This window comes from Engystomops pustulosus, chromosome 3 (genome assembly GCF_040894005.1).
Source record: "Engystomops pustulosus chromosome 3, aEngPut4.maternal, whole genome shotgun sequence".
In the NCBI taxonomy this organism is placed as follows: Eukaryota; Metazoa; Chordata; class Amphibia; order Anura; family Leptodactylidae; genus Engystomops; species Engystomops pustulosus.
Genome location: NC_092413.1, coordinates 75,249,398 through 75,272,662, shown reverse-complemented (window position 1 = coordinate 75,272,662; position 23,265 = coordinate 75,249,398). Strand labels below are relative to the sequence as shown.

At 41.6% G+C, this 23,265-nt stretch overlaps 1 protein-coding gene and 1 long non-coding RNA gene across 5 annotated transcripts in view; one reads left to right on the top strand and one right to left on the bottom strand.

Moving 5' to 3' along the window:
- LYST (lysosomal trafficking regulator) overlaps positions 1 to 23,265 on the top strand; it is a 511,246-nt gene that overhangs the window by 436,901 nt on the left and 51,080 nt on the right. For all 3 annotated transcript variants that reach the window (XM_072141114.1, XM_072141113.1, XM_072141115.1), the window contains exons 44-45: positions 5,870 to 6,059; positions 14,776 to 14,912. In XM_072141114.1, coding sequence (XP_071997215.1) covers positions 5,870 to 6,059; positions 14,776 to 14,912 — 327 coding nt within the window. The remainder of the gene's footprint in view (positions 1 to 5,869; positions 6,060 to 14,775; positions 14,913 to 23,265) is intronic.
- The window catches only part of LOC140121477 (uncharacterized), a 55,497-nt gene that overhangs the window by 1,622 nt on the left and 30,610 nt on the right, over positions 1 to 23,265 (bottom strand). For both annotated transcript variants that reach the window (XR_011854109.1, XR_011854108.1), the window contains exon 3: positions 13,977 to 14,068. This is a non-coding gene — a long non-coding RNA (uncharacterized lncRNA). The remainder of the gene's footprint in view (positions 1 to 13,976; positions 14,069 to 23,265) is intronic.

The following is a 23,265-nucleotide window of genomic DNA, read 5'->3' as shown; positions in this document are numbered from 1 at the left end:
AAAGTTCCTGTGTCAAGATAATTTATCATAAATGTCGCCATGTTGTCCCTTAGAAACGAGATAGCTTCCTCGGATACGACCACCTCACCTCAGGCAGCGGTTGCCAGACATGCGCTATTGAGCCCTGCCTGAACACCTGGCTTCAGCGTTCATTACTACAGAACGGCGGTGGGACATTCAGTAACATTAAATATACGAACACCCTTTGTGTCTTTGTCCAATCCCTCCAGCTGAGGTGGCCGTACCCATGACACAGTCTTGTTTCTAAGGGACATATTTCTACATTTATAAGAAATTATCTTCACACGGGTACATATTTTTTAATAACATCTAATTGAAGAAATGTTTATATATGGAAGATTAATTGAAATTGAATGTGAATGCCAAGACGAGAATACCCCTTTAAGTCTTCTCCCCTATGAAGATGATGATTTTTCTTGTTGCCTAGAAATTTCCATACATTGAATTCTTTACATAAAGTGCGCACTTAGTTGAATCTGACAGCATGCTATTCTGTGGTAAAATCTGTCTCAAGCTATTTTAATAATATGCTTCATCCATGATCCTTTGTTGAAGATCATTGGTTGGTGACAGTCTTTAGACACAGTTTTAGATAACCCCAGAAGAAAAAGTCTAATGGCTATTCTTTTTTTTTCTGATAGGGGGCATGTGTTGTGGCCATATATCTACTGGGGGGGGGGCAGGTTATGCTGGCTAGCTGTCTACTGGGGAGCATATGCTGTGGCATGTTGCATTTGGTTACATTGCATAACTTTTAGAAAAATTTTGCATGTATCTTTTTATGTCTATTTTCAGATTTTGGATCTGATGTGTATTTATCGAAATATCCCTCTTTTCAACATTTTTGCACACATTTAGATTTTTGGCAAATACAGTGCCATCTGTCATCCCAACAAAAGCCAAATATGTGTTGCTACATCTAAAATGCATACATTTTGTGTTTCTTTTTCCTTATGTATCATTTTAAATGTAAAATTTTCATCAGATTTTATTTCCTTGACAAAGGTGAGTTCACCCCTCACATTTTTGGAAATATTCCATTTATATCTCTTCATTGGACAACATTGAAGACTAGCAAACAAATATGCTTTTCATGGATTACTTGAACCATGGCCCAGGGTCTGTTGAGATTAAGATAATTACAAGCATGTTGGTGTGAGGCTGCATGAGTGCTCCCGGCTGTGGGGAACTACACTTTATTGAAGGAACTATGAATGCCAACATGCAGTGTTGGACTGGGATACCCTGGGCCCACCAGTAAAATCTCATCTTGGGGCCCAACATAGTTATGTGTTAATACATAAACTATTAATATAATCATATAAATATATAGGATAGTTGAGATGGTCTATGCTAAATGTATGTATAAATTACAAAGAGGGTACCTTGTCCAGCACTACTTAGGGGTCCACTGGTGGATCCCCCTGTTTATCTGTGGGCCAGTCTGAGCATGCCAACATTTACTGAAGAGGAGAATGATCCCATTTCTTTGGAAACTGGGTGTCAGGGCAGTATTCAAAAAAGATAATCACCCCAAAAACACCTCCAAAATGACCACTGTTTTGCTGAAGTTACTGAGGATTAAAGGTGATGGACTGGCCAAGTTTTCAGACCTCAAACTTATTGAGCATCTGTGGGACATTATAAAATGGAAGTTGGAGTAGCACAAGGTCTCTAACATCCACCAGCTCTACAATGTTGTCATAGATAAGTAGAAGAGGATTCCAGTGGCAACCTATGAAGCTCTAGAAAACTCCATGCCCAAAAGTTAAGGCTGGGCTAAAAAATAATGGTGGCCACACAACATGTATGATACTGAGTGCTGTGGTTGTGTGTTATTTTGAGGGCACACCAAGATCAGTATGGTGGTATTTGTACTGGTAATAGTCATCATGTAGCAGTATTATTTGTCCCTTATAGAGTGGTATTGTCTGTGATTTTAGGCTAAATAGCCATGATGGCACTTTGCTATGATTATATGGACTTTGATTTGCAGTTTGGTGACTTTGTCTCTAAAATGTTCGCCATCACTGCCCTAGGGTACTTTAACCCTAGGTTGTATGATCGATCCTACCATATACTGCCATACTATAGTATGTCAGTAGATGGGGATTTTCCACCTCATTCATTAAAATGTGCAAATCAAACATTGTAATGAATGGGTTAAAACGAAACAGCCTAGGGTTTTCAGACATCATGGGGAGCGACGATCGTCACCAAGATGTCGGTGCCCATGCGCCCGGATAACACTTGCATCGGTGCTAGAACCGATCGGGGGTGTTACCAGTAAGTCTTTGCTGCAATTTGCAGTAAAGACATACCGGCTATGTAGGGGGCTCAGCCCGGGACCCGACGTGCCGTTCTATTACCAAGCTGTTACCAGCAAATAGAACAATGGATCCTGTTTGAGGAGGCACATGCCAGCACTGCATCCATGTAGTACATTTTCTTCAAAGGACATCTACCTACAGATTTACAGAAAAATACAAGGGTAAACTGCCGTAGCTTACTTGCTCATTAAGTTCTTTAGGGGAAGGCACTGTTTTGAAAGTGGGTCAGGAACAACCGGATTCTCTTAAAAATGAGTTTATAGAAATATACAAATGAATTGTCGGTGTTCCTGCCTATGTCACCGTACACGTCCTCTCACTCAATATTCCCCCCATTCCGCCTGCTCATCTCCAAACAGTCGGGGGCAGCCCAACAGTCTGCAAGGAAAGTTTGATTTTGAGACTTGCAGACTGCCTGAGATGTACCGGCTGTCTGTGCATGAGCTTGCACTAGGGCAGTGATGGCGAACCTTTTAGCGGCCGAGTGCCCAAACTGCAACCCAAAACCCTGCTTATTTATTGCCAGGTGCCATCCAAAAATTAAAGCAGTAACTTATTGCTCCCCCAACAACTTTCAATCATATTGGCCTCCTGAGGACAGCAACACAGTAGAAAGACGGAAAATTTGCATCATTTTAGCTTCTTTCCAGTGTCCCTCTGTAGACCTGTAGGGGCCAGCAGGAGGTCCCCCAAAGATAATTCTGCTTTGTCTTTTCATTCTCCCTTTTCCTACAGACCCAAGTAGTGAAGTAAGTATCAAAATATGACTGGAAGCAGCATCTTTTAAGTTGCTGGGAACTGCAGGAAGATTCTTAGAGTTCTGTCTGGTGTGCTGGGGCGATGGCCGGGTGCCCACAGAAAGGGCTCTGAGTGCCGCCTCTGGCACCCGTGCCATAGGTTCGCCATCACTGCACTAGGGGGTATTGAGAGTGACAGTGGGGCGTTCATTGATCATGAGATGATGGAGCAAAGAGGCGCTCAGGTGGCGCCTCAGGTTTATTTGCATGTTTTTATAAAGTCATTTTCACAAGAATCTGGTTGTTCCAAACCTAATCAAAAACAGTGTCATTACCTAGAGAACTTAACGAGCAAGCAAGTTATTAAATCTGATGGAACAGTAAGGGGCTTGGTCCGATTTTATCTGGTACAGGTTCCAATAGCATATAGTTTATATGAACAAAGATAAGAAAATATAATGAGGTATCACCGTAATCCTAGTGAACCAGATAATAATTATAAAATATTGGGGCACACTTACTAAGGGCCAGTTTTCTGACGGATTTTGCACATTTTTTTTTTTAGTGTAAACTGCTTGCACATGTATTTAAGAAGTTTCTGAGACACAAGTTAGGAAGCGTTTCAGTGCTCAGTTGGATCGTGTGCCAGATTTACCATGCAAAGTCCAGCAGATATGTGTTGCATATATGTTAAAGGTGCACGAAAAAAAGTGGTGCACTCTGTCGGGGTAGTGCAGGGGGCGCCAGATTCATGCAAAACAGGCGCCAGAAATCCTGAAGCTGTGAACCCTGCACACTACAGAGGCAGACTGCACTGTTCTTAGTAAATATGTCACATTATTTTTATGTGCGGTGAGCAGCCAAAAAACCTCTAAAAATTCAAAACAAAAATTGATGATTTCCTTTGTGTCTGCCTTGAAATATTTAATAAAATCTCATGAATAAGTAATAGACCCTCAAAAGTTATTATCTATAGTTTATCTCATCCCACAAATAATAAGCTCTCATATGTTTGCATTACCAAAACAATAAAAATACCCTGACAATAGAAATCTATTCATTTAATGCCTGGCCATGTGCCCACACAGCAGTTAACCACCACATATTGAGTATTTGTACATTGGGAGAAATTGGGTATCAAACTTTGCTGAGCATTTCATCATTTAATTAATAGTGAAAGTGTAATTTTTGGCCTAAATCTCAATGTATTTTCTCCCCCAAAATTCTAAAGTTTCTAAATCACACGTCCATATTGTTTTAACTTCCAAGAAACACTTAAAGGGTTAACAGACTTTGTAAGCGTTGTATTTAGGCCTCGCAAATTCACTTGAAAGCTGAAATCTGCCTCAAAACGTGAGTCTTGGAGATTTTCATGAAAATGAGAAAAATCTCATATAAATTTCTAATCCTCATTAACGTCCTAGAATGTCATCATAAATCAGAAATTTGGGTGGTCTAACTAAATAACTAGAAAGCAGGACATTAACAAGTTTGAAGAATTTTTCTGAATTTTTTCCAAATTAAAATTTTTTCAGAACGACATGCAAAACTTGTCACTTAAATAGTTCATTAACATGAAGTACAATGTGTCATGAGAAAATAGTTTCAGAATCACCTGGATATGTTAAAGCGTACCAAAGTTATAACCAAGTATCATGACACATATCACATTCTAAAAATCGAGTCTGGTCATCAACCCCTTAGTTACCCAGCCTGAAAAGGCTATAGTGACCGGACATTTTTGCCGCTATAAGGGCCATAACTTAGTTTTTTAGCATGCTGCCTTAAATTTTTTTGGGCTGTTTTTTGGGACACATAGAGCTAGTTGAAAAGGTAATAAAAGTTTAAACATTTTACTTTATTTTTTTTACCAGATATAAGAGCCTCAGTTACAGGGGAAGGGACCAACTGTGACTGGTAATTGTGAACACACCTCGAATGGGACTAATTAAACCCAGCAGCTCTGTTTAACCCCTTTAGACCCGGCGGTCACGTGATGCTGTGAGGAGCAGAGAAGGGAGAAACGGTAACGAACCGCATCTCCCGTCTCTGGGTGTCCCTGAAACCCGGAGACCGGGTCCTGCTCTGACGGCTAGCGTGGGAGCAGTAGAAAACTGCAGCAACGTCTAAAGTCAGTGGGGGGTCCCAGAGTAGTTAAGCTGCAAACAAGTGTCAGTGATAAGGGGTTAAGAATGTGTTGTCTGTTACTTGAAATAAAGATACACAATTTTTCATCCAAAGGCTCATTACAGATGGCTGTTTGCACATTAAACAAAAAATAAACTGCAATCATGTTTTCAGTATATTTCACAGCGATAAGTCAGTGTTCAGACTAGGAAAAACTGTTGGCATATTTACCATGTTTCTTGCTCTTGTGAAAATAGTCTTGCCGTGTTTGCTTGGTAGAGATGCATGATTGTCTGTTTACATATCTTATTTAAAGGAAATCTACCACTTGCCTCAGGTAGTTTTTATGTAACCACACTTACATGCCGGCAGTATGATCCTAAAACAGGATCTTCTCTTCATTAACGCAAAAATCATCAAATCATGAGAAAAAAATGTAAATTAGCCTACGACGTACCAGTGTTGGTGCTTATACTGCCCCAGAAGAGGCATGAATGATTATAAAACTACGTTGCACTAAGCAGCCTTACTGTTTCAGGATCATACGGCGGCATGTATGTGTGATTACATAAAAACCACTTGAGGCAAGTGGCAGATTTCCATTAACATAAAGCATTTAATACTGCACTAATCCTCAGTTTCTTTCAATGACAGAGCCCACTACCTTGGATAAGAGGACTCAAATGGGGGGAATATGTTGGTTCCCCAAGTGCACCAGATCCTACAGTTTGCTTCACTCAGCCTCATGGAGAAAGTTTTGGATCTTTGCAAGCTTTACCCACACGGGCTATATGTGGATTAGCAAGAAAATTCTGCTTAATGATGAGTTACAGCAAGGAACAAGGTAATTATCATATTTGGTTTTGTTTTTAATATAACAAATAAGAATTGTATTACAATATGGCCCGCTAACAAGGACCATATTTATATACGGAAAAGAAAAGGGGAGACAGGGGCGCTCCTATGTTGTATTACCCTTCGAAAGTACAATATAATTATGGTGCCATCAGCTACTAACCTGGGTGAGTTGTGCGTGTAGGGCACTAGTAACGTTTATCCACTGGAACATTTTTCTGCTGCCACGTTCCTGGTGCTGTTTTATTAATCCCCAGTTTAAGAAAACAGTTTCCAATTGTGGGTCCGGTATTCGTTTTAAAAAATAATTTATTATATTATAAAAGAAACAAAGTAAAATATCCATTTGGACATTGTAGGAACAACGTGTTTAATTGCTTGGACCAAGCACTTATTTTGTTTCATACATACAAAATCACAGTTATGCAATTTATAGGGACTATGACCCCCGGGTCATTCCCAGTTGATTGTGAGAGCAATCAAGTCATTATAGAAACAAGTAACTTTTTCTATTTTCACTTGTATTTTTAATTAATAACCACATCAACAATATGAATGGAAATTTCTATTATTATTGCTCTACCTATGCTTCACGTGAAGCGTCCGGTGGTGATAGAAAAACTGCATTCGTGTTCATGTCGGCACAGCAGAACTAAAAAATACGAAACTACAAATACATGCACCGAGAAGGCTCAAAAGGGATGGTGGAGGATCCACGATCCATCATTAGACAATGGGAGGTAAGTACGATCTCAGTCGATATTCAGCAAATAAGTCTTGTTATTTATCCTATCGGAGAGTGAAGTAATAATGTGCCCAATTTGTACATCCAATAAACCTCTCGGCAGCACAAAGAGGCGAATCTATTTCATATAGTAGAAGGTACATAATCGATGGGTATAATTGAGATGGGAAGTTCTTTTTTAGGGTAAGATAGGGTGCAGTGCTTACATACACCATGCAGTAATTTTTTTTTCTTTATGTTTTTCCTGTGTTTGTTTAAACGACTGCAGAATTCTTGTACCGTTCTCCCCACATATTGTAGGTGGCAGACCTTACACTCGATAAGATAAATGACATATTTTGTGTCACAAGACATCCTGTTTTTTTTTTTTTTCTTTAAATCAGATAAACTTTATTAAAGCAGATAATTACATGTATTGTCTTGCATTTCTTTATACATATACCAAATGAATGGAAACCTTGCCAAATAGAACATTGTTATTTTCTTAACTTAAACCCCTACCCAACCAACACCCCCCTCCCCTCACAGTCCATTCCCCTCTCTTCCCCTCCTCATCCTGATTGATAGGCTCCATGTCCAGATGCAGGACCCCCTACCTCTCCTTAATTGATTTTTGTTTTATATATACTCCCAACTCCATTTGAAGCGTAGTGTTCACCATTTTCTTAATTTCCCCAAGTCTAGGGGGAGTAGAATCTAACCAGTGTCTGGCGATAGTCTTTCGAGCCTGATATAATATTTTTGCTACTGCTAGCTGTTCCGTCCTAGTTATTTCCAAGTTCCCTACACATCCCAGTAAGCATACTTTTGGATCATTTAACTCACCCGTTCCATATACTTTATCCACCAACCTACTCACTCTGCCCCACAGTTCTTTCAGCATCAGACACACCCAAAACATATGTAAGAGATCCGCCCCTTCTGATAAACATCTCGGGCATTTATCATCCTCTCAATAGGCCCTGTGGAGTAGGAACAGTTGGGATCTGCATTGTGCTACATTCAGGGATAGCTTACTTGAAGCCTCTAGTACAGTGATGGCTAACCTATGGCACTGGTGCCAGAGGTGGCACTCGGATCCCTTTCTGTGGGCACCCAGGCCATCACCAGAGATGACTCCAGGTATCTTCCTGCAGTCCCAGACAGCCCAGGACTTGCTGCGCACAGAGCTATTTTAAAGTGACACCTGTACCTGGGTCTATTATATGCTTTATTGGTGTCCTCAGGGGCTGGTATCAATGAAAGCTGTGACAGAGAAGGGAGTATAAATCACAAATTAAATTTCTGTGTTGGCACTTTGCGAAATATAAGCGGGTCTTTGTTGTAGTTTGGGCACTCGGTCTCTAAAAGGTTCGCCATCACTGCTCTAGTACCTCCTCCCATTCCTCATCTAGCAGCTCCCCCACATCCCCCTCCCATTTACGACGCACCTCTGTTAGCGGATCCCCCAATATTTTATCCTTGAATTCCCCATACAGTAAGGATATAAGCCCTCTCATATTTTTAGCTTGGACCACTCCTTGCATTACTCCCAATGAGGAAATAGCCATTTCACCATTCTCGAACTGTGCCTGTAGACTATGCCTCAGCTGCAGGTATCGAAAAAACATGTGCCTGGGTATCTCAAATTCCTCCGTCAGTTGTTGGAACGACTTCAGCGTCGACTCAGTATATAGCCGATTCAAATAGATTATTCCCTTCTGACTCCAGACCCTAATATCCTCCAGCATATATACTTCCCCTAGACACGGGTTATCACATAAAGGAGTGTACTTTGTCCATGGGCCAATCCCAACCACCTGCTTATAAAGCCTCCAGACCCTCTGCACCACTTTCAGTGTCGGGCACTGGCTCACCCTGCTGTCCAACTTTCTTGCCTCCAACATTGCCAAAAGGGGTTAGAGTACCCCCGAAATGTCTAACTACCAGTGGGCACCATGATTCCTCACCTTCTAACGCCCAACCACCAAAATGTTGGCATTGTGCCGCCATATAATATGCCCACGCATCCGCTACCGCCACTCCCCCTCTAAATTTAGGCAGCTGCAGTTTTGTCAATTTAATTCTAGGGATTCCCTGTTTCCAAATTAGTTCCCTAAATAACCCGTGGATTTTATTGAACCAATATCGCGGGATCCATACAGGGGTATTGTGGAGTATATATAACAGCTGCGGCATGAGAGTCGTTTTAATAAGGTTTACCTTTCCCAGGGGAGATAAGGGAAGTTTCTTCCACACTTGTATGCAGGCCCTTATTTCCGCCAGTAATGGTGCGAAGTTCAAAGTTATGTAATCCAGCGCTGACCTAGTGATCTTAATCCCCAGATAAGTGAATTCCTCTACCACCGGTATTCCCCATCTCTATCATATCTTACTGGGTCAGTCCTCTCTACATAAACGTCCTAGCGAGGTCAAATTATTGTCAGCCCTATCTCACCTATCCAATCCCTCGTTAAACACCATATTAAAATCCCCCATAATGAGCAAGGGAACATCAGGCCATTCTGTCAACTTTTCCAGGAGTCTTTTCAGGGGTATACTAGAGTATGGGGGCGGGATATACACTACTACTATTATACACTCCCACCTATAGATTTGACAGTGTATACCCACATACCGACCCTCTGGATCAGACACAGAAGAGTGACATACAAAAGGCCGCGATCTATGAACTAACAAACTTACTCCCCTAGAATAAGTGGTTATGAAAAGCATGGTAACCAATATCAAACCCACCCCTATTAAGCATTTGTACCGTGTCTTGCGTAAGGTGTGTTTCCTGTAGTCCAAGTAATTTGGCTGCTTGATCCTTAACACATTCAAATACAGCTTTTCGTTACCTCGGCGATCCCAACCCCCGGACATTCCAGGACATACATTTGACTACTTCAGCCATTATAATTAATATATTCTCCCTCCTTCCTTTCCTCCCCTGCATCGGGTAGCACTGAGCCCATCTTTTCTATTTTATTTCTTGGACCGTCTCCCTCCCTCCTTTCCCCCCCCAGAACAATTAACCATACTCCATCCCTCCTAAAAGGGTTAGGGTAATCATATAACATCCTAGCAAACCTTTTAGATATTATCACAGAGCTGAATCTCTTATAACAGCTCCAACTGAGTTGTAGCAAACATCCCATATCGCACTGTTCCATCTTTCCCAGTGCCATCTCCGCTCCTAAGATATACAGCAAACTGACCTACCTAATAACTTAACCAGTAAACATAGCTTATACGACCTGAACTATGGTCTGAAGGCACAGTTAACTTTGTTTCACGTTAATTCTTGTCTACAGCAAAAACATTACTAGCACATGCAGTCTCTTTAATCCCACATGTCAGTCCAGACAGGAATTAGTTCTCTCCTGGATCTCTTGCCGGTTCCCAGAGACGGGCCTCATTGGCATCCAGCCATTGCAGAGCAGCTCTTGGCGTATCGAAGAATTGTGTGGATCCGAAGGCTACTCCCCGTAGTCGTGCAGGATACAGCATTGAATAGGGTACTTGAAGTCCTCTTAACCTCCTTTTTATGTCCATAAATTGCATCCGTTTTTTCTGCACTTCAGCAGAAAAATCTTGAAAGAAGGCTACCTTTACTCCATTCACTGGAATATCATTTCGGTCTCGAGCCAGCCGCAGTATCCGGTCGCGGTCTTTATAATGTAGCAGCTTAATTAACACAGGTCTTGGTGGTCTCCCTGGCGGTCCCGGTCTGGTAGGGATCCGGTGAGCCCTCCCTAAAGCAAACAGAGGAGTAAGGTTATCCCTCCCAAAAGTCTCCAGTAGCCATTTTTCAAAATATTCGTCAGGATTCGCCCCTTCAACTTTCTCCGGCATCCCGACTATCCTGACATTATTACGGCGCAGACAGTTCTCTAAGTCATCAGCTTTTGCCTGCAATGACATCACCATCTGTGATTGCTCCTGCATCTCCTGTCTCATGGGGGTCAATACTCATTCCACCTCCTGCACTCTATTTTCAACTTCCTTAGTCCTCTCAGCTACTCTGTGAAGGTCGTGGCGCATTGATAAGATGGCTTCCTTCAGACTATCTACACGACCTGTAATCTTCAGCAGAGTTGATGCATTATGTTGTACATCTGCCAGTGTAGGTTCTGCAGCCTCCTCCTCCTCCTCTCCATTGCTTTCCACCTGATCCTCATCTTTGTCTCTCTCCTCATCCACCATATCCTCATCCACCATATCCTCCTCTCCCAGCCGTAGATGTAGCGGTTGTGTCGCCTGTAAGGTGGTTACCTGCATTAAGTCCTTTACTAGTAATGTGACGGGAACTACCTATACCAACCGTAGGTTTATAAATTGCCTATCCAAAGGAGTAATTTATCGAGCAATGTGCTCCTGTGGAAAATCTTTCAGAGAATTTTGCCGCAGTATCGGCGAACATCTAGGAGACATCAGGAATGGCCACGACAAACCTCTATCCCGACATATTAACGATAGCCACAAGAGTGACATTGAGGGTCTGAGTTTCATTGGGATCAACTTGATCAATCCAACCAAGATGGGGGGCGACTGGGATCGCCTACTACTTCAGAAAGAAGCCCAATGGATCTATCGGCTGAAGACTATCACCCCCTCTCGTCTCAATGAACAATTGAATTTTAACTGTTGTATTTGAATACTTCCATCTCCATTACCCTGCTGCCCCAAAGTCCACTTACAGCAGCACATTTCAGTACACTAACCACACACTCCTCCATTTTGGCAGTCCCTTTTCCCCTCCTTTCCAATGCCCATGCTAGAACCTTATCTGTGGTCCAACCACGCTGAGCAGTGGCACCATTCTGTATCCACACTCACGCCTATGTAATCCCCCTTTTTGAAACATCGATGGATCCCCTTTTTATCCTGGATGCACCTCCTCTTCATCTCCATTCTCTCCCCTGGCGGTCCGCATTTTTTATTTATTTATTTATCCTTCCTGATTGATTTAAAATCATAGTGACCACCTCACCTGCGCTGTTGCGCTTCGCCCCGGTTGTCCGTGCCCGCCTCCGGGATTGGCCCTCGGCGAGCCTGAGCTGCGGCGCCTTGCGTCCTTTGGTTGCCAGGCGATGTGGCTCGCTCGTCCCCAGCCTCTTCCCGGCGGCTGCGCACTCGACCGCGGAGCGCCCTATGGACGCCATGTTTGTGTAGCCCTCATCTGGCCCTCCCATCGCCCATATGGGCGTCACATGACCACGGAGATGATGCGTTTTTAACGCGCCGCATCCACCAGCAACACACGAGCTGCTCCATTGACACACTGTGTCCAAGCGCTCACCCCGGCAGCATCATTATACTGCCCCGGCGTTTACACCTCCTGTGCACCTACTCTGGAGGACCTCATTGGCCTGCACCTAGACCTTAGGTAAGACTCCACAACTTTTCGCTTTTGATCACTTTGGCTAATCATTGCTATTAAGGCCATCTGACTCTATTGTTCTGTTATCATCACAGACATCCCTCTGGTGCACCTAAACCGATCTCTCTTGACATGCTGCATATATATCCTCATCTTATACAGTAAGGGTAAGCACTAACTATTGGTTTTACAACACTGTAGGAGTATTCCCCTACAAATTGTGCCCCTTTACTTCCACTCAGCACAGGTATGGCAGGAGTTATTAGGATTATGCACACACAGCTCTGGCACTTCACTTCCTACTCCATCAGCTGCTAGGCCACGCCCCCGACATCCTGTTCTTAATCTGATATATCTCTCCCTGTTATTTGATTTGAATGTTGTTCCCGATTTTATTGTTAATTTTAAGTACACTTGGAGCTAAAATGTTTCCAATGGTTGCTGCCCTTCTATAGGTGATTATTGGGTGGCTTGGTAGATGTTCTTTCAAATATACATCCTTTGTTAGGATCGGCCAGTGTGTCTGCATAATCTCCTTTATTTCATTATGTTATTGTATTTAGTGATAAAGTTTGTTTCATAATGAGTATCTTTTGATATTATTGCTTCTTTTTGTTTGACACATTCTATCTGACTATATGTTTTAGCTCTACTTACAGGCTCTTTTCTGTATGTCTTTGGGGTATCCCTTTTCCTGGAATCTTTCCCTTAGTATATCAGCCCGTTTATTTATTAGGTCCATTTTTGTGCAGTTTTTTGAATTCTTTTATATTGAGAAAATTATATATTCCTGATCCATTTTTTATGGTGAGAACTCGAGTAGTCCAAATTGTTATTGGAGTCTACCTTTTTGAAGTGGGTCTTTGTGTTAAGAGTTAACTTCATGATAGATTTCAAAATCCAGAAATGTAATACTGGTGTTACTCTTCTCCAAGGTGAAGGAACTCCCCCCCCCCCCCCCCCAGGAATTTTTGTTAAGATGTTCTTGAAATTTTTCAGCTTCCTCGATAGGAGCAGACCACAGAAAAAACAGGTCATTAATAAACCACCGATAGGTTTATTGGATGTACAAATTGGGCACATTATCACCAAGTGATCTTAATGAAATCAATGAGACCATCCTATGAAAAAATGCAGTTCACCTCATTTTCTGATAGGATAAATAACAAGACTTTTTTGCCGAATATTGACTTAGATTGTACTTACTGTACCTCCCATTGTCTAACGATAGATTGTGGATCCTCTGCCATCCCTTTTGAGCCTTCTAGGTGTCTGTATTTGTAGTTTGGTCTATCTTTTTGAACCTCTCCGGCTTCCATATTTATAGTTCTGCGGTGCCATCTTGAACACGAATGCAGTTTTTCTATCGCCGGAACCTTCACCTGCTCTCCCTGGAATGACCCAGAAAACCTCCGGTAATGGTAGTCCCCATAAATTGGATATCTGTGAGTTTGTATGTATGAACCTGACGAAGTGTGAAACGCGTTGTTGCTACGTTGTCCAAATGGATATTTTACTTTTGTTTATTATAATGTAGTAAATTATTTTTTTAAACGAATACCGGACCTATCAGCACCATTTTAGCGTTCCGAAAACACAACAGCCCTATACGGAACATCGATGCACACCAGGACCATATTTAGACTTTGTGCTGGCCTAGGGAATTACAGTGCTTTCAGCCCCCTATTGGTGTCAGCAGGTTGATGCTTTTGTCCATAGATTTTAGAAAACCTCCCAAGGTTCAGAGAAGTATTGTTAACCCAACTTAAATATGTATTAAAAAAATTTATTGAAACCTAAATCAGAGGCTTTTTCAGATTTCGGGGAGATGGCTTCGCAGCCTCAGCTTGGTTGTTGCTGTGAACACTCCTCCTCTTGGTTGTTGCTGCTGAGTGTGAAAAAGAGAACATCAATTTTATCATTTCACATTGTTCCATGTAAAGGGGGTGGCATGTGGCACATATATGTGTAGTCATAAGGCTGCAAAAGCTTCCACAGGTCCTGGCTGGGTCCTTATGAATAGCAATGGAAAAAACACAGGCAGCACTCCAGTAGTCCAGAAGTTCAAAAAATGTGGCCGCATTCTCAATAAATAACCACTTGATTTGAACTTCTGGACTACTGGAGAGATGCCTACTTTTTTCAATTGCTATCTTTCTATATTTATGGATCTATCTGCATGTCTGTCTATGCATCTATCTGTATTTTGGCGAAAATGGGGTGAAAATTTTGATACAATATCTAGTCTATGCCATTCCCTGAGTAAAAATTTGGTGATTGCAAACGCGGCAGTGCAGATTACTTTAGCTGACATACCATGCAAACACATACACACGGCTTTATATATAAATTTTATTAGAGATTTTTATGGGTCTTTTTACTTTAAACCCCATTAAGGGATGTTAATATCACACTTTTCTTTGTAAACCTTTAAAATAAATATAACGGGGGTTCTGTTATCTTGTCCTATTGTTAGGATGCGTAAACATGTTTTATGATTTTTAAATCCTGTTTTTTGTATGTTATACTGTAACAAGTAAACATAATCTAATGTGAAAAAGTATGGATGTCTTTTTTTTTTTTTTTTTTGCTTAGGTGTTCGAAGCATGTACAGCACAGATATACAGTGGTCTGCAATACTAAGCTGGGGCTATTGTGATAATATTCTGAGACTGAAAAGCAAACAGAGTGAGCCTCCTGTAAATTTCATTCAGTGTTCCAAGCTGCATCAGGTAAAACGCTGCTCCTGAATGACATATTTGACTCTTTCACACTAAGGGTGCATTCACACACGATATGCCCGCGGCATACCGCCATGTGCTGGAGAGGAGGAGGAGGTGGCCCCCCCTCCCTCCATAGAAAGCAGCGGCGAACGGCCGCACACTCACAGAAAGATAGAGCATGCTCTATCTTTTTGCGGTGTGCGGCCCGGATTGGTGCCACACATGTTTGGCACCATATCGCCCGCGTGCCGCTATTGCCGTCTATGGGAACGTACATGTGAACCCTAATAAAGGGTAACTTTTTTTTACATTGTGCAATAATGGTTATTTTATATTTTAATATGTTTTAGTATCTGGAAACAGACAAACTAGTAGTACTGTGCAGGGTCGGATTAAGGTGGTTGGGGGACCCTGTGTGCAAGATCTGGTGGGGGCCCCCATTGAATGTATTCCAGGCAGGCAACAGCAATTGCTGTATACTGCTCCCCAGCAATAACTATGTACAGCCTCCCCAGTAATCACTGTATACAGACCTCCATAAATCACTATATACAGCTCCTCCAGTAATCACTATATAAAGCTCCCCCAGCAACCCCTATATACAGCCCCCCATTAATCCCTGTATACAGCTTCCACAGCAATCACTATATACAGCTCCCCCCAGCAACCACTGTATACAGCCCCCAGTAATCACTGTATACAGGCTTCTGCCCACAGGGGTATTTTCAATAATAGAGACCTCTGTGGGCTCAACCTCCCATCCCATTGCCGCGAACACCCCGTTAGTGAGTATGCACAATTTGGTTTCTGCCATGTATGATTCCACTTGAGCTGTGTTGAAAGGATCGGCCCTAGGCCTGGTGGGCTCCTGCAATGCGTAAAATGAAGAAAAGTAGGAGGAAAAGGCTATCCCACATCTCAGGAACCTAAGAGGCCAAGGAGCGGGGGTGCAAAAGGCGGGACAAGGGGCGGCCACATTTATCAGCATGATTATACAAATAAAGTGTGCCCTATGTTGGAGATATTTCTGATATGTCACTGGCCAGTGTCACCTCAGCCATGACCTTTTGGGATGAGAAAGCTTTATGGCGAGATTGAAGATTTTGTATCTGGAATATGAGGGTCTGTATCCGAGCGAGATTTTCCTTCTTAAGATGGGTGCCATGCTTTATGAAAACATTCCTAAGGTCACTCTTAAGGATCTCCCATTCTTGTGGCAACAGTTTTATGTCAGTAGCTACCTGAGTCTGTAGATGTGAATTGAGACTTTCTTTATTGTCGATGACAAACAGGGAGTCCCTGAGGATTATCATTTAAGAGCCATGAGCACAAGCGAAGCAGGTTCTGTGGTACCTTCAGGGTGACTAATACGGGAGCATGATCCCTATCTCTGCCGTGGGCTCCCAGGCCAAGGTATTATGACTTAAGAGAAAAAAGTCAATACGGCTTTAAGAGCCCTAGCTATAGGTGCCTTGGATGTGGTATACGCCAAATAACTACCAATAGCAAGGCCTGCAATTCACATTTAAGGGACCTAATCTTAAGTGAGAAGTGCTCCGGCCCTCGGAAGTATCAATAGAGGAGTCCGATGTAAAATTTAAATCACCCCCTTCCACTAAATAACCCTTCGCAAACTCTTAGGGTGCTGCCAAGAATGCTCTACATGTCAAGATTGGGTTACGGTTAGGTAGGTACCTGGTAGTGAGAGTTAAAGTTTGCACAGGCAGCCACCTACAGTGGCCCCATCTTAGCAGTGCATCTTTTTTCTAAGTGTCACTACAAGTACACATCATTTGGAGGGGAATAGGCGATGAAGGAAAAAGGTAATGGTGCTTTTCAGTTAACATTTTGAAAGACAAGAGTTAGGCACATTGGTACTGATAAAGTCCCTCTGTTCCCTTCTGGTTCAATTCTGGAATAATTCTTTTGCACTTAAAATAGCTGCACCTACAAAAGGATGCGCTGGGTATGACCATGGTCAGGTATGACCGGTAGTTTCCAATTTATACACCAGGACAAAGTTACAAATACCAGGTGTTAATCAAGAGGGATGGAGAGACAGAGAAAGAAGTCAGGAAGTCTCCAGGGAGAACAGGGAAAAAGATAAGCCTTTACACATACCAATAAACATTAGAGATGCAGAGGAAAAACAAAAGATGCTGGCACTTTTGGTACCAAATTAAGCAGACATGTGGATGAGAGAAAGGATTAATGGTGAGACCAGGTGAAAGTGAAGACATTGAAAATGATGATATTCTGTAATGCTACATTCTGGTATAATTCTTTTGCACTTAAAAATAGCTGCACTTAGAAAAAGAAGCACTGGGTAAGAAAACGGTACAGAGCATACATGACTAATTTAGTGGTGAATGCATGTGTTCAGACTGTAGTCCCCTGGTAATAAGGACCATCCCACTCATGAATCACTCTGGCCAAGGATCTCTATGCTTTTGACTAAATGCACCTCATCCACGCCCCAGGCTACAACAAGCGCATACCCATATGTTATTACAGTGACCCCAGTTCTCAGCATCGTCTAGTTAGTCCACAACGTGTTGCAGTTGATAGTAGTGAGTCACGAGAGCTCTGTCATTGTCGTCCAAGCGATCACGGTGTGAGGATTGTGTTACTTCAGATGAAGATAATGGTATCAACCGCCTTGCACAATTCTGCAGCATATGATTACTCTAGACAAGACATATAGCTCTCCATCCCTAGTAGAAATAGAGTGGAGGTTGGAGCAAAAAGCCTGCAGCTCAGCCATAGCCCCTTGTTCCTGTGGAATAATGCATATTAAGCATGAGTGTCCCCTGTAGGCATAGGGGTATATGTCAGGCCTAACACTTGAGAGCATGTAGGCATAGATGATTTGAGCCGATGGCGTAACAGGCCACTTTTCTCCAGCATCTGCCGATAAGAAAAGGTGAATGGGGGAGACCTCATCCCCCTCCCTGTGGCACTCCCCGCAGGGGACCCATCCATAGCATAATGTGTAGGGGAAAGCCTCTTAGGCTTGGCTTGAGCCTCATGAGTGGGGAAGTTGTTCCCTACAGCATGGTCCAGTGGCGCTCACATGGAAGTCGTGGCAAGAGAGGAAAGTCCAGGCTCTGTATGGCCAGTAATTACAGGGCTCTGTATGGTAGTGGCCTCCATGAGTTAATTGGCCTCCACATTCACCATATCTCCAGGCCACGACCACGTGGGGACCATCCGCTGGCAACACTAGCTTCTCAGCAGGGCACACGTTGCGATGTTCTTTCTCCTCTAGTGAGTCACTTCCATGCTGGTGTTGCAGCCGTGGATAATGGGGAGAGCTCCACGGGTAGTGGAAGCTCACAGGCCTGATGCCCCTGGTGGTCTTCGCATGTGTGCCAGGCATGGCCATCATATATTTCCCAATTCCCATGGGAGGAGGAACAGGAGAGAGGTGCCGATTAGGTCTTAGGGCAGGCGCCCTTTTCTCTTGGCACCCATCAGGAGAGGGAAAATGGATGCTGGATAGTGAGAGCTAAGCAGCAATGCATGTGCTCTTCTCCATGGATAAGACACGACCCAAACCAGAAAAATTTAGACCCATTTGCCTCTTAAACAATGACTTTAAATTATTTGATAAAATAATAGCAAGCAGACTCAACAACATATAGCCATCCATAACTAAAAATTACCCAGTCGGTTTTGTCAAGGGGCAGGCACGCAGTGGATGAGGTCAGGAGAATGATAAATTTGATACACCATGCCGGCTCTGGTCAGACTTCTTCTCTGCTCCTTTCTCTGGATGCAGAGAAGGCACTTGTCAGAGTTAATTTTCAATATCTAAATATGGTATTACAAAACTATAGCTTTGAAGGTCCTTTACTAACAGCTATCACTACCCTGTAAACAATCCTTATGCCTCGGGCTACTCCTCTGGATTTATATCTCATGAATTTCCAATGGAACTCACCGAGGATCACCCTTAATTTTTTGCCATTCTGATGGAACCCCTGGCCGAATCATTTAGACAATTTCAGTTAATAAAAGGCATAACATTACATTACAGAGAACAGACGATCGGATAGGATTATTTGTTAATATTCTCTTCGCCTGATACTTCCTTAAAAGAAATATCGAGAATACTTTTAGAATTCTCAGCTATATCTTATTACAAGGGAAATCCTACAAAATCAATGAGCCTAGGCCTTAAACTAACCATTGTAAAATCCCTCAAAAAGGATTACCTTTACCAGTGGGCTAAAGACTCAACCTTACCTTTTCTCCAGAAAAGGTCTTTGAACAAAACTATCTTCCCTTGTTTAAACATATTAAAAGAGACTTAGCTACATTTTAATAAAATTCAGTTTCCTCGCTGGGTAAAATCGCAACAATTAAAATTCCAAAATTATTATATAATTTTAGGAACATTACAATACCTCTCCCCACCTCTTACCTAAAGAATTTGCAATCCTTAGTTATGCTAACTTATTTGGCAGAACTCAAGATGTAGAGTCAAGGCAGAAGTTTTTTTCAATAGAATTCCAGATGGAGGAGTGGCATGTCCATCTATTCTGCAGTATTACAGGCAGTCATACTTGACCAGATTAGGTACTTTTGGTCAGCCGACCGCTCAAAACAATGGGTTGAGACGAAAACCCATTATCTTCCACACTCTAACATAAAACACACATTTAACCTACTAATAATTTATGCCACACAAACGAATAGATAATTTATTAAATTCATCAATTAAAAATCCAAAGAAGGGGGGATCGTTTAAAATACAGTACAAATATGGGACCATACAGACTAGGGGCAATTCATGTATAGAGTGAAAAACATATATATATTTTCATACAATGCATATTGGATTAAACAAATAGGCCTGAATAAATATAGTCCAGTTAAAGTGCAACAATATTCATCATAGCCAAAATGCAAAAAGTCCACATATATATGTCTGCTGAACAATGGTCAAATCCTGAAGTTATAAAATAAGTACATTCCAGTATACTAAAATATGCACCTGATGTCCCAAGCCTGACGCACGTTTTGGCAAATGCAATGCCTTCGTCTGGGAATAGGTTCATACTAACTACACATTCTTCTTTTAAAAGCCTCATAAGGGGAAGGAATTGATCATAGTTCTTTATCATTTCCAGATTAGTTACTAACACACGTCACCCACCAGGATTCGCCATTATGTACCATGCCACGCTCATAAAACACACTCACATGACCGTCAAGCCACAAACCAGAAGCCACAATCATATGGTATAGACACATGGCTACCTGGCTGCAAGTGACCCTGGCCCGGCTGATTCTAAATGCGGTAAAGCCGATTGAAGAAGTAAAAACGGAGTGCCAAATGTGCCAAACAATTCTTTATATGTGCCGACGAGTCAGAAAACAATTCATACAAATAATAGACAAGTATTTAATATACAAAGGAAGTCCAAATGTGAACAAAAATAATAAGACACTATTATATAGAAAATAATGATATTAAAGGGTTATTCCCACAAAGACAAATTTCTTAAATGTTCTCAGGATAACAAAATAATGCATTCTCTTTTGCACTGTTAATAACAAAAATACCGCATTTCACAGATATAAGTTCAACCTGTCTCTATCAGTCCTGGTGTACACAATTTCAGTTGCCCCTAGACACAACCCTGTTACTATTGATAAGCTTCAAAAAGGTGAGCAAACGCGGCACATCCTTAAAACAATGTTGATCTTTATTTGGGTTTCTTTAAAACATCACGGTTGGTAGAGATATCGCCTACTCGTTTCGAGCACGTCCGTGCTCTTAGTCATGGCATATATTCTACTGAACAAGTAAAACATTTAAAACCATAAACCACCAATCACCGTAAAGGAGGCGTGTGCACATACGTAGTGAGAAACGTCACAGGGGGTGTGTACTCCCCGCGGCGTCATCACAGGGATGTGATCTCCTATATAAACAATATATTAATGTTGCAACATTGCATGACAAAAATGTTACTTTTAGCTGGAAAGGTAATTATCAATACAAGGAAACGCTGGAGAGCAAGATATGCGGAAGATGTGCAAAAAGACATATCGGATAATAAAGTATGCAAAGAACATGTCGGAGTACAAGGTATGCAGGAAAATATATACAAGAATAGCCCTTTGTGTAAACGAAAAAAGAGAGAATGAATATATTCTTTTCGTGGAGGGAATCGAACGATAGATGTATATCCTAATAAAAGAAAGAAAGATCCGATCTTAAGTTCAGACCTGAAGGGGCCCTTGTACCCAGTCTGAAAATCCAAAATGCCTCACGTTTTAAAAGGACCCTGCACATGTCACCTCCTCTCTTCCCTCTATGGATTTTCTCTAAGCCAAAGAAACGGAATGAGGAAACAGCTCCTTTATGGACAGTGGCAAAGTGTCTGGACGTTCCCGACATGTTATTTTCTATGCTTTTGGAGCAGTCCCGTAGATGTTCCGCAATCCGTATCTTTAATTTTCTAGTGGTGCATCCTACATAGAACATCTATCAGATGTGACCTCTGGCATCAACAAGGCATTTCCGCCCACAGAACTGCCGCTCACTGGATTTTTTTTTCTTTTTCGGACCATTCTCTGTAAACCCTAGAGATGGTTGTGCGTGAAAATGCGATCGCGGGGTGCCGTCTTCTCAGCCGGACAGCCATTAGGTCCACCGGGTCTGCCATCGGCACATGGCTGGACCAAGTAGCTTCCTGTCAGCCCATGTATCTGCATAGGATGACACTTCTAATGCACTGCAATAGAGATCATATGATCATTATAAAATTAAAAAAAAGAAACAACAAACACAAAAAATTTAAAATGAATAAAAATTAGAAATAAAATTAATAAAAAATGCCCCAAAAGCCCCTAACACATGTAAAACAATAATTCATTAAAAAGTGGAAAAAAGTATTTTAAAAAAAACACATCATGTTATTACCGGCGGTGAACCCCGTAACGGAGAAATGCACTCAAATGTCCAAATAGACACTTTTTTGCCGTTTCGCAACACATAAAAACATAATAAAAAGTGATCTAAAGGTCGCGTAGTCCCGAAACGTCAGCATGTCCCGGAAAAAGAGACACCTTAGCCAACTCCATACTCCTAAGTATGAAAAAGTTATTGGAGTCAGAATATTATAAAGGTAATAATTTTTGGGGGGTAGATAAGTTTTGAATTTTTGGTAAAATCTATTAACGCCTAATAAGACCTATATATAAATGTGTTATCCCTGTGATCATACCAAACCCAAGAATATATTAGAGATGCCATTTGGAATGTACAGTGGAAGACTGTACATAAAATCAGAGCCCACAAGAAAATGGTGCAAATGTATTATTTTGTCAATTTTACAGCGTTTTGAATTTTATTTCCACTTCCCAATACAAGGGATGGAATATAAAATACCGTCACTAGGAAGTACAATTTGTTACGCAGAACACAAGTCCTCACACAGCTCTGTACACGGAAAAATTGAAAAAGTTAATGATTTTTGAAGTACGGAGCAATAAACAAAGTAAAAAGGAAAAGCCCATCAATGGCAAGGGGTTATTAAGCTTCCCTATTACACATGATAAAAACTTAGCATATTCTCTGAGATAAAGGTTCTCTGGGGCCAAGTTCACTCGTGGCATTTTGGTTATGTTTGGAAATGCGATCTAAAGACTCCACTCGTGACATCATATTTTGGTAACATTGTGTTTCCAACACGTTAACTAAGCGCAAAGTAAATGCAATCTTACCTCAACGTGTGATTGCAGGTGGAGCCTTTGTAGTGTGTTTCAAAACGCAACGTAAAAAATTATACTTTGATAGATTGGGACACAGCAATATATAACATGTTTGTGATTTTATTTGTTCATTTGTATATCAGTTCAAAGGAAAGGGGGTTGATTTGGACTTTAAAAAAGACCTTTCACCACCTTGGAGATCTGGAGATTAGTAAACCATTCTGTAGGGCCTGCTACACAGATGCGGGGGCACTTTGAATTTTTTTTCAAGCCTGCGCAGTGGAAGAGATATCAGTACTGGTTATTATAATATGGACCATTATAATCCATGTTTGTTCAGAGAGGAGGAGCTGGAGGTGTGTCTTATGTTTATCTTCTCTCATACTGTCCAGTCAGTGGCAGACAATGTCAGAATAGGTTCATCTATAGGTTATGTTCACACACATTGCCCTAGTATTCTGTTGACATTGTATTTAAAAAAATACAATGTAACAAATTACAATGCAAGCGCGATGGACACATGAGCGCGGTGTAAACGCAAACACATTGTAAGCACATATGCAGTGTATAGACATACACAATGTAAAAGCAAATAGCAGGTGCAATATAAATATGTTAATGCCATTTAAATGTA